This window comes from Schistocerca serialis, chromosome 6 (assembly GCF_023864345.2).
Source record: "Schistocerca serialis cubense isolate TAMUIC-IGC-003099 chromosome 6, iqSchSeri2.2, whole genome shotgun sequence".
Classification (NCBI taxonomy): Eukaryota; Metazoa; Arthropoda; class Insecta; order Orthoptera; family Acrididae; genus Schistocerca; species Schistocerca serialis.
In genome coordinates, this window is record NC_064643.1 from 534,329,779 (window position 1) to 534,342,386 (window position 12,608).

At 41.2% G+C, this 12,608-nt stretch overlaps 1 protein-coding gene across 6 annotated transcripts in view; it reads right to left on the reverse strand.

Annotated features, from left to right (window-relative positions):
- Nucleotides 1-1,624: 1,624 nt before the first annotated feature.
- Nucleotides 1,625-12,608, reverse strand: part of LOC126484613 (putative methyltransferase DDB_G0268948) — a 137,383-nt gene continuing 126,399 nt past the window's right edge. For all 6 annotated transcript variants that reach the window (XM_050108198.1, XM_050108196.1, XM_050108193.1 and 3 more), the window contains exon 7: nt 1,625-1,870. In XM_050108198.1, the coding sequence (XP_049964155.1) occupies nt 1,780-1,870 (91 nt within the window). In that variant the 3' untranslated portion in view covers nt 1,625-1,779. The remainder of the gene's footprint in view (nt 1,871-12,608) is intronic.

Here is a 12,608-nt window from a genome sequence, read left to right on the forward strand (position 1 = left end):
AAATTTCAACAATATTATGGAAAAGATAGATTGCTATATGCCGTTAGGATGATATGTTGAGTTGCAGACAGTTACAACAAGAAGACTGTTACATGTTTAGTTTTCAGCCAAAGCCTTCTTCAGAAAAGAAAAGTCATACACATTCACACAAGCAAACTTACCTCAAGTACACATGACTGCCATCTCCAACAGCTTGGACCTGATTACAGTCCAACCTGCTGGAAGGGATAAGATAGACAGATAGATAGATAGATAGATATATCTAAAAACACAGATGATGTGACTTACCGAACGAAAGTGCTGGCAGGTCGATAGACACACAAACAAACACAAACATACACACGAAATTCAAGCTTTCGCAACAAACTGTTGCCTCATCATCTGTGTTTTTAGATATATTTTTCCCACGTGGAATGTTTCCCTCTATTATAGATAGATAGAATAGATAGACAGACAGACAGACAGACAGATGGATACATAGACAGAAAAAAGAAAGAAAGAAAGAGAGAGAGAGGCTGGGGAGCAAGGACAGGAGAGACTGAATTCATAATGTGTGTAATTTGAAACATGCCCACAGTGATATAGACTGATGACTCAAACCATTAATAGCAGATTTGTCTACCTTTGGAACGCAACACAGCAGTGATGCTACATCACATAGATTTGACAAGTCATTGGTAGATTTTTGGAGGTAATTGGCAGCAGATGTTTACACACAGATCATGAAATTCCCATAAATTATGGGCCGGTGGTTTGTGGGGATGGAATTGGCGAGTCATAATGTCACAGACATGTTCCATTAGGTTAAAAGAGGCGAATTTGGTGGTCAGTTTCGCTATAAAGCTCCTCAAAATGCTGTAGCACAATTCTGTTCTTGTGACTTCTTCCTACTAGGAGATGCCATTGCCGTAGGGAAAGGCAAATCGTGAAGGGATGCAAGTGTCTCACAGTAATTGTCATATATCACATGGCTATCACGGTGCCTTCAATAATGCAACAGATCCAATGGAACTCCAGTTTCAGTACACCATCATGTAATTCTGTTCCCTATGGCATGAGTCCATGGTCCAATGAACATGTGAAATTGTGGTCCTCCTGCATGATGGCTTATCAACCAGGTGACATGTGAAATGTGATTAATCCGACTAGTTGACACATCTGTATCGATCCAAGGCCCAGTCTCAATGATACCATGCCACAGATCATTGCCTATCCTTGTTTGCAGAGTTGGCAAGCCTCCAATCTCCACAGTCACATTTTGTGAAGAGGTGTGCACATATGTGGATGTCCAACACCTTGTTACATACTCATAGTTTCACTATCTCACAACAGCAGCCAGAGAACTCATGACCATCTTCACTGTTTACAAGATACTATAATTCCAGGTGCTGGGCCCTAAAAATTTGCCCTTTGCCAGTCACTTATGTTACTGGATTTCTCAGTTTGTGACCCATATTGGCATCAAAAGGATTCTCCATCCATCTTTGCTCTTCTTACATATTTTTCTTATGTGTCACAGCTCGCATCACTACAAGGTTTGGATGCAGTCTCACAGCAGGCAGTGGTCATCATGTTTTGGCTCATTAGTAAATAATTTATTCTGGAAGTTTTAATACTAAGCTCATTTCCATAAAGTAATATCACAATATGGTGAAATTTTATTGAATTCAGTTACACAATGGGTACAAACAACAACCACATCCAATTTTTTCAACACTTATTGTATCATTTTATTTGGCACATAGTAGGATACAAAAGCTACAATTCCTATGAAATTGTTCATTTTCTTCCCATAATAAGAAAATATTTATATTTTATGGTTATTCTTGTTTCAGCAGGAGCAGATGTTGCATTCAGAATATCCATAGCCCTATAAACAAAACACATGAAATATAGTTACAAGTAACTCTGAAAAATTAATAATTCCAATTTTGTTATTATTAAAGTACAAATAAAACAACTTTTCTGGTAATGTTACTGAAGTGACAGATGCAGAGTCATGGAAGATTCTTGCAATGCTTCTAAAACAAGCAATTTTTAGTTTCTTCTGCACACTTTAAAGAGATTATGTAAATTACGATATTTAAAAGCACATGTCAAGCAATTGAAAAAGTCAGGTTTGATTCTATGGGAATAATTGTGCCACAGGATGATAATGTAATCCAGGACAGAAAGAAGGTCAGCATCATATCGGTTGTACTATAAATTGTATTTCATGACAGATCTAGATTTCAGCTAACAGTACATTTATCATCAACCATGTCACAGTTGTAGAAAATGCCAATTGTACAATTACATGCTGTTATGGGTATTGATGTAGACTCAGCAAAGTTATAACCGCACATATTACCATTTAACTGTGGCATGTACAAGCATCAGTCATACTGAGGCTGCTGTTTACAGACCTGTACACCTAATGTCAGTTTAAGCCATGTTGGATGGCCAATGCCCTCCACTTCCCTTACCTCATCATCATCATCATCATCATCATAGACAGTTTCCAGCCTCTGGCCAGGTCTGTATGGAACATAAGCCTCTCCATTGTCTTTTGTCTTGCCACCATCTCTCCATCTTCACCTTGTTCCAGTCTTCTCCTTTCATCTGGATGAATTCCTCTCCTCCTTTCAGACATCTGTCTCTTGGTCTTTCTCTTGGTCTCTTTCCTCCCAGTTTCATCTCGTGTATCCTCCTGGCTATCCTCTTCTCCTCCATTCTCTTAACGTGTCCATACCATCTCAGCCTTGATTTCTCTATCTCCTCCTGTTTCTCTGTTGTTTTTTCCATCTTCCTGTATCAGGCCTCCTAGGTACTTGAAACTCTCCACTCTCCTCAATCATTCCTCACCAACTGTTATTCCAGTTGTTCCTCTCTCCTTCTTTCTTGTTGTAATAATCATCTCACTCTTACTTATACTAAATTTCATAATTTCATCCCATGTTCTTGTACTGTTTGTTCCCATACGTCCAACTGCTCTTGTACTTCCTCCTCCTTACTGCCCCAAATCATCAGATCATCTGCAAACACCATAGCTTTCATATTCCTTTCACCAATTACTTGTGGTACTGTACTCATTATATCATCCATCACTACAATGAAGAGTAATGGTGAAAGTGCACTTCCCGTTTCAAGCCATTCTTCTGTTCAGTCCAAGCTAATCTCTCTCCTCCCACTTTCACACTGCTCACACTCCCACAGTACATTTCCCTTATCCTCTAAATAATCTGTTTTGCTACTCCTCTATCCTCCAGGGCTTTCCACACTTTGCTTCTACATACACTGTCACACGCTTTTTCAATGTCCAGGAAGGACATTAGTAGATCTATTCCATATTCATAGTGCTGTTACTGCAGTTGTCTTACAGCAAAAATTAGATTCATCGAGGACCTTCCTGTTCTGAAGCCATGTTGCTCTTCCCTATTTCCCTTCTTAAAGATCGGGACAATTATTCCCTTCTTCCAGTCTTCTGGGAACATCTTCAGTCTCCACACAATTTTCATTACTCAATACAGCTATAGTATCCCTACCTCTCCTGCTGCTCTCACCATCTCTACACTTAGCTCATCCAGACTTGCTGTGAGTTCCTCCTTATTCTCTACATCTAGTGCACTTTTGTTCACTATTCGAGCATAATCTGTCACACCGTTCTTCCTCTTACTTTTAATCATCCCATATAACACCTCTTTTGAACCTTCACTATCTGCCTCCATCATTCTGGTGCACTGTTCCATCCATTTTCTTCTTTCTTCTGCTACCACTCTTTTTGTTTCTTTCTTTCTTGCCTGGTACTCTTCCCATCTCTACTGTTCTCTTCTGGAACTGTACCCTAAAGGCTCTATTCTTCTTTTGTACTATATCCTTTGTTTTATCATTCCACCAGGGTGTTTCTTTCCATCTCTTTTTGTTGCTTGTCCTCCCACATATTGCTTCCACCGCACTTACTAATGTTCCCTTGAATCTACCCCATTCCTCTTCTACTGTTTTTGGTTCATCCTTTGGGACGCTTTCCTTTACTACTTGTAGGTAATATAGCCTGCTTTCTTCCTCCTTCAACTTATATGCCCTTACACATCTTTCCTGGTTTTCTGTCCCTTTATTATCCTTAGTCCCTCTCAGGTTCATTACCAGCAAACGGTGGTCGCTATCCAAGGCCTCTGATGGTAATACCTTAATGTCAATGATGTTCCTATTCATCTCACTATAATACAGGACGCAGTCAACTATCGACTTCCTCTTTAAGTCTTGACTATACCAGGTAATCTCGTGGCTCTCCCTTTTCCTGAACCAAGAGTTCCCAACCAAGCAAGCCATTCCTTTAATAGAACTCCAATAGTCTTTCACCTCCCTCATTTCAGCAGTACCAATCCCCTGGTCCAAGCACACTTTTGCAGCCTTGTCTTCTCTTAGCCAGTTGTGGATTATGATTTCTGCTTTCAGAAATAGAATGGGCCTCAGAAAGGACAGATTTAATCATTGACTAACTGGATATAAACAAGGATTAAGATTTGGAACATTAAATACACAAACATTGACTGGAAAGGTGGAGGAGATGGTGAACATGATGGAAAGAAGGAAGTTCGACCTATTGGGGTTAGCTGAAATGAGATAGAAAGGGGAAAGAAGGAGAGAACTGAGAAAAGGCTACCAACTGTACTGGAGTGGAAATGAGGAGGGAAGCAGAAATGGAGTCGGAATAGTAGTAAGAGATGGATTAAAAGAGGAAATGAAGAGAATAAGTGAGAGGATGATGAAGACCAAAATATCACTCAAGAGGACAACCACAGAGGTAATACAAGTGTATGCACCACAGGTGGGTTGCACTTCCGAGGAGAAGCAAGAGTTTGAAGAGGAAATGCAGAAGCAGATGGGAAAGAAGAATATGATAGTAATGGGGGATTTAAACACACACTTCCATTACCTATATATGAAAAATTGGGTTAACACTTTGGAGATGAGTGACATAGCTCCTATGTTGCACACATTATACTGAAAGAAGATGAGTAATGTAGGTCAGCTGCTTTTCAGCTTTGTAAATGTATTCCACCTTTTTTCTTATATCTGATCTCTGTATAAAAATATGTTATGATGCTTCTACTACCATGAGAAGACACAAATGGCATCTTGTTGCACTCATATTTGTGGAAAACAAATACAGAAAACACTGTGTGTAACTTTCTTTGTGTTGTTCACATTCCCCTTTATTGCCACATGCCATGCCTCAAGATATCAAACAGTACAAATGGCATCAATTGTTGTCAGCTACCCACTTTTTATTTCTTTTAGATGGCCTTACAACTGAGAAATAGAAAAAAGGCTTGTTAAAGATCAATTGCACAGAAGTTGGAAAAAAAGTCTTACATTTCACTTATGAAACTATTTGCTGTTTGTGGATCGGGAGGACACTAGGAATGTATTCCTTTGGCAACAAAACTCAACTAGAGGAGATGAAATTTCCCTGAATTTTGGATTATAGTAAAAACAAGGCTGGTATGGACCACAGCTACCTACCAGCTAAAGGGCTATTACCATTTTGAGGCGAAGCAAATAAAATGGTGGCAGAAATACTTTTTTCATCAGGGTGGATTGTAAATTTGTATGTTTTATATAATAAGTTAAGGCCTACAAGTAAGCATCTTGTTGAATTTGTCACTGAACTGGCACTGTCTTTGATGAACAAGGGAGCCATGGCTGAATCAACTTGGGACTCAAAATAGCTCACTTGCGTACAAACTCAGTGAAAAACATTACCCTAAATTGATTTTGCCTACAGAAATGTCAAGATGTATTCTGAGGAGAAGTAAGGTTCATCCAGAACAAAGCAAGGCAAAATCTGAGAAAATAGCAAGATACAAGGCACTATGTGAAGAATGTAATGCAGAACTCTTCCCCCCCCCCCCCCCCCCCCAAAAATGCTCCAAAATTTTTCAAATGAAACTACGTGATTTTCAATAAAAAAAAAACTACATAATCAAAAAGTTTTACTTTTAGGACCAACAAATTCTATCTCCATTTAGGAAACGAAAGCCAAAAAACGTTTTGTTGCTGCAAAAACCACCTTTTCATTCCCATGTAATAAATGGGACACAGATGTAAGTCTATGTTTCTTTGCAGCAGGTCATAGAGAAAAGACCCCTCTTTCAAATGAAATACAACTGACTAATATTCTGTGCATTAGAACCTGTTACACAAAATTCCCAAACACTGAAACTGTCTGTCAACTGAGCTACCCACTGGCTGCTCAGTCCTGAAAGTGTTAAAGATTATTTTTTTTTTACATACATAAGAATAATATGAGTTCAAAATAATTATAGTAAAGTGCAATTTTGTCAGGAGACATTAAAATAAGCAATGTGACAAATATTTCTATATATTGAGCTCAATATCTTGAAGCACATTACATGTAATAAAATTTTGTATAGGTATTCCTTAAAATATCACAGGAGTAACAAGTTAGTGTAAAAATTATAATTATCCAGTCTATATTTTATTTCATAAATTAAAAATATATAATATAATAACCAAATCAAATGTATGTAGACAGTGCGTAATGAAGTTTTGAAATCACTGTCACGGCTGCCAAGTGAAAGTGGAATACAAAAAAATATTTATAATATGCTTGTGAGCAAATTTCAGAAAATGTAAGTAGCAAACAGTAATGTATACTACAAATTTTACAACCTGTAAATACTGGAAAGATGACTTAGATTTTAATTATACACTTTCTTCTCATATGGTACGCCTTGTGCCTCTGGTGCCTGATGTTCCAGCACGCCATCACACAGTAATGCCCTGTCGGTTGCCGTCATGCAAGGTGCCTGCAGCCAACACTGTTCAACTTCACTGCACCATCCCCTGTGGTATGGAGAGTGCCACGATCACTGGACAGCCAGCACTATTTTGAATCTGCAAATTAACGTGACCCTGACTATTTCCAGGTATCCCTATGCCAGGCAGCCTATATAGGCTATCGCCTGCAGCTCTCCAGAGGAGTGTGCTGCTGAGTAAACAATGAGTCATCCACACAGCACTTCTGGATGAAGACAATGCCAGTGCACCTCTGATAGTGATCACAACCAATTCCAATCTTGGAGATTAATCGATGCTTATACACTGTGTGCTTTCTCTTGCACCTTCATAGAACTGTTTTCAAAGAGTAATGGTTATTCTTATCAGATCAGAATGATCTCTTTTGTTCTTTGAAGAGATTCAATTTCTGTTGTTCATGCTTTCTTGTTGCTTCCTTGGAGAAATAAATTTTGTAGTTCAAGGCTACCTGGGAACTGTCTTCTTTGTGTGTACATCATCCCACAATGGGACACATCAGTTGGTGATAAGGGTAAACTTTTCATGCCTGCTTTCATCTTTGGAATTTTGCTCCAGTATCTGAGCTCACCTGAGTAGCCTTCTCTCTGCATTAGTGTGCTTTTCTGCATGTTTGCCTGATGTTCTTCCCATCTCATTTCACTTGTTATTCTCTGATGGCTGCTTCTACACCAGAGCATTCGCTTCTGCAGCTTCTCCAATTGTGGGTTCAGCAGTTGCTCCGTTTGACCCAGGAAACAGCTCATTTGATTTAGTGCTTCTTAGTGTCAATGCCTCCACATGCTGCAGCTGGGACAGCATGGCTTCTGCTTCATGTTAGGCACTTTCTGCACTCCTTGGAGCTCCTCCGATGGCACCTCACTGTTCCAATGAGCACCTAGTGCAGGATGGCATGCTTGCTACCACCCCCTCCATCCTTCCAACTTTGAAGTGGCTTTGGATTCTTGGCCCCTCTTCCTAGCCACCCTGGACCACCTATTTCACACTTCTCTTCGTGATGCTTCTGTCCTGGCCACCATGGCCCTGGCCCCTTGCCTCCGGGCCCTTGCCACACGGCCTCTGGCACACTCGTGTCTCAGTGCCACTGCGCTGCTCCCTCAGCTATGCCAGCATCAGCACCTTCTGATGTGGTACCTCTTGAAGCAGGACCTCCTGACATGGTGCCTGTTGACGCGATGCCTGCCGACATGGCACCTACCGATGCGGCGCCTCCAGACGCGTAAGTTTTGCAGCTGCCACCCTCACCACTGCCACCAGTCCTGTCGACATCCCTCTCCATCCGATCTGACCCTATTCATCCAATGCCCTTGGTGGACATACATGCCTTCTGTCTGCCTTGGTCCTTCCACTACAGCAGTGACTTATCTATCTACTGTTTCCACAACTCTGCTGGATGCATCACCTGTTACTGTGCCTTCAGAGGAACCCTTCAGAGTGCCGTCCCTTCTGGTCGCCGTCCTCAGCCACTCTTCCTTGTGGACCTCTCTGACCACCTCGTGGCCTTCCCTGCACCTCCTGTGCTTCACTTGTGGAAGTTTCGCCACAACGCTCGGCTATGCCTCGTGTTGCCACCTTCGTGTGATGTCGATGCCCTGCTCAATGAAGTCTGTGCACGTTTTTGTTTTTTCCAGGCCTCCTCACAGACCACCTTGGTATGCCGAACATCACATACCTTCTGGTCCCATGGCATGTGCCTCCTGTCACCTGCTCCGGTGCTGGTGGTACGTACGTTGCTGGCTTCAGCGCCACCCTCTGTGGGCTCCGCTGGCCCACCTGCACTCTCTGTGCTCTTTGCTGTTGACAGTGCCTATGCTCTGCAGTCCACTGCTTCCAGCCAGCTACACCATCTACAGCAAAGGGAAAAGGACTGCACGTCCTTGGCTGTCGCCTTCACTGCGGCCACCATTTACGCTTCGAGATGGCTTCGCCATCTCTCTCTGAAGGGAAGAGGAGTGCTATGTTCTTGGCTGTCGCCTCCATCATGGCCACTGTCTATACCTTGAGGTGGCTTTGCCATCTCCCTTCAAAGTGAAGAGGAGTACCATGTCCTTGGCTACTGCCAACACCGCGGCCGCTGTCTACGCCTTGCATTGTCTTCACCATCTCTCGCCAAAGGGGAGAGAAATACTGTGTACCTCTGGTGCCTGATGTTCTGCCACACCGCCACACAGCAATGCCCTGTGGGTTGCCATCACACCAGATGTATGTCCAGTGGACAGCTGGCACTATTTCGCAATTGCAAAGCCACGTGACACAGGCTATTTCCAGGTATCTCTATCACTGATGGTCTATATAGGATGTAGGCCACCTGCAGCCTGCAGCTCTCCAGCAAATCATGCCACCAAGTCTACCACTGAGTAAACAATGAGTCACCAATACAGCACTTCCATGAACGAAGACAATGTCAATGCACCAGAGATCATAACCACAACCGATTCTGACCTTGGAGAGCAATCGATGGTGACAAACTGTGTGCTTTCTCTTCCACCTTCTTAGAATTGTTGCCATAGAGTAACAGTTATTCTTATCAGATCAGAACAATCTCTTTTGATCTCTGTAAAGATTCAATTTCTGTTGTCCATGTTTTCTTGTTGCTTCCTTAGAGAAATGAATTCTGTAGTTCAAGGCTACCTGGAAGCTGTAGTCTCTGTGTGTGCACCATCCCACATGGGGACACTTCACAATCACATGGGACACAATCAAAATGTTACTACACAGGGATGAGTCCACTAAGTTGAATTTCTCCCTTCTGGATCACCACCATGCCTTCTATCAGGAAGATGGCTTTCAAAAAGCTCCCAAAAAAGGGTGCTTTTCATTGCCACTTATTCATTCAGTGAGATGATCTAAGGAGAACTTTGAAGGTTAAAAATCTCCACCTCTTCAAGCAAATCTAAAAATATCCCCTTCTCATCTCTATGAAGCTATTTCAGTTGTGAGATCAGATCTTGAACGCACTTTTCGCTGTCAGTCAGGTGAGCAGCAAAAGTTATATTTTATCTGAATGCTCCATCTGTATACACCTGATTGGTAAAAAAATTTTGTTTTTTGTATATTATGTAATACTGACCTGCTGTCTCGAATGCTAAAAATGAATTATTTTCCATAGGCGGATGTGCTAACCACTACACCACCATGGCACTGTGGCTACCACAGCAGCAAGGACTATCCTAATCCACTGCCCTCCCTAATGCTAACTTCAGTTCATGCCTTCGGGCCATTTTCCACTTCTTTTCGTCAGTACTGCTGAGGCTCTCTCATATTAGAATAGCACCCAAGCTTCATACATAATGGGAAAACCTTCCTGTACCTAAGGTGTAGCTGATTTATTCATCTGATGGAACTATATTTTCCTGGAGACATTTGAGTCTCAACTTTATCTTCAATAAATTTCTGGCGATTTAGAAAGAGAAAACAGGCTGAAGGCATGAACTGAAGTTAGTGTTATCGAGGGCACTGGACTAGGGTAGCCCATGCAGCTGTGGCACACACAATGCCATGGTGGTGTGGTGGGTAGCACATCTGTCTAGTAAGCAGGAGACCAGGGTTCAAGTCTCGACCTTGGTACAAATTCCAATTCATTACTTCAGCTTCTGTCTTTATCAAAGATGGAGTTAAATGTTACCAATTACACTGCAAAAGCTAATAATTACACACTGAATTATGTAACTAATATTTACAATAAAATGGAACACAATACAACACCTGCTGCAAATAACACAGTAAAAGACAAGGATATACATTTGTTATGTTGCCTTGCTATGGTACTGTAGTACATGAGCATCATCAGTTTTGAGGACGTGTAAAGTTACAGTATCTTTTAGTACTGTGAATAGTCTTGATCAGTTACTATCACTTAATATACAAAAAACTAATATTTTTCACTAATAAGGTGTATACAGATAGGAGTGTTCAGACTGTAATGCCTGTTATGTGGGCCGAACTGGGAGATGGCTTGAGGTCAGATTCAAGTAGCATGTGGTGCTGGACATAAGGGACATGGCAGATAAATCTAATTTTGCTCCCCACCTGACTGATAGTGGAGAAAGTGTTCCAGATCTGACCTAACAATCGAAATAGCTTCATAGAAGTAAGAAGGGCGCATTTTTAGATTTGCTTGAGGAGGTGGAGATTTTTAACCTTCAAAGTTCTCCTTAGATCATTTCACTGAATGAGCAAGTCACAATGAGAAGTGCCCATTTTTGGGAGCTTTTTGAAAACCATCTTCCAGATAGAAGGCATGGTGGCAAACCAGGAGATATGCATTCAACCTAGTGGACTCATCCCTATGTAATAACATTTTGATTGTGTACCATATAAGTAGAAACTTTATAATTAAAATCTAAGTCATTTTTCAGTATTTATAGATTGTATGCTTTGTAATGTTGTTTTTAACATTATTGTATTCCACTTCTGCTTGGCAGCTGTGACAGTGATTTTAAAATTTCATTATGCAGTGTCTACATACATTTGGTTGGTGATTATATTATATGTTTTTAGGTTATAAAAAAAGTATGGACACTTTAATTTCTACACCAGCTTGTTACTTATGTTTTAGTATTTTAAGGTATACTCATGCAAAGTATTACTACATATTAATGTACTTCATGATAATGAACTCAATATATAGCAATATTTGTGGCAATGCTTATTTTAATGCCTCCTCATAAAACTTTTACTTTACACTACAGTCATTTTGAATTCATGTTATTCTTGAAACTTCCTGGCAGATTAAAACTGTGTCCCGGACCATGACTCAAACTTGGGACCTTTGCCTTTCGTGGGCAAGTGCTCAAACAACTGAGCAGAGTGAAAACTCATTCTGCAAACATCCCCTAGGCTGTGGCTAAGCCATGTCTCCACAATATTCTTTCTTTCAGGAGTGCTAGTCCTGCATGGTTCACAGGAGAGCTTCTGTAAAATTTGGAAGGTAGGAGGTGAGGTACTGGTGGAAGTAAAGCTGTGAGGACGTATAGTGAGTCATGCCTGGGTACCTCAGTTGATTGAGCACTTGCCCACAGAAGGTAAAGGTCCCAAGTTCGAGTCTCGGTCCGGCACACAGTTTTAATCTGCCAGGAAGTCTCATATCAGCGCACACTCCGCTGCAGAGTGAAAATCTCATTCTGGAAACATCCCCTAGGCTGTGGCTAAGCCATGTCCCCGCAATATCCTTTCTTTCAGGAGTGCTAGTCCTCCATGGTTCGCAGAAGAGCTTCTGTAAAGTTTGGAAAGTAGGAGGTGAGGTACTGGTAGAAGTAAGGCTGTGGGGACGGGGCGCGAGTCGTGCCTGGGTAGCTCAGTTGGTTGAGCACTTACACATGAAACGCAAAGGTCCCGAGTTCGAGTCTCGGTCTGGCACACAGTTTTAATCTGCCAGGAAGTTTCATACCAGCACACACTCTGCTGCAGAGTGAAAATCTCATTCATATTATTCTTATATATAAAATCGTAACCCATTTTTTTATATATGAGTAATGGAAATAGGGGGTGTTGGCTGGCCACCAAAGCATAAACTGAGGTTAACTGTGTGGGTCTGTAAACAGCAGCCTTAGTTTGATTGATGCTTGTACATCCAAAGTTATAATGTAAAGTGTGTCATTATAACAATGCTGAGTCTCCATGACTACCTATAATAATTAGTAATTGTGCAGTTGGTATTCTGAACAACTAGGACACGGTTCTTAGTTAGTGTGCTTTTCAAGGTCTGATTCCTGTGTTATTTTGTATTTATAGCACTGATGGCAACTCTGCTGTTAGCCGAAATCTATATCTGCAATAAAATACAGATG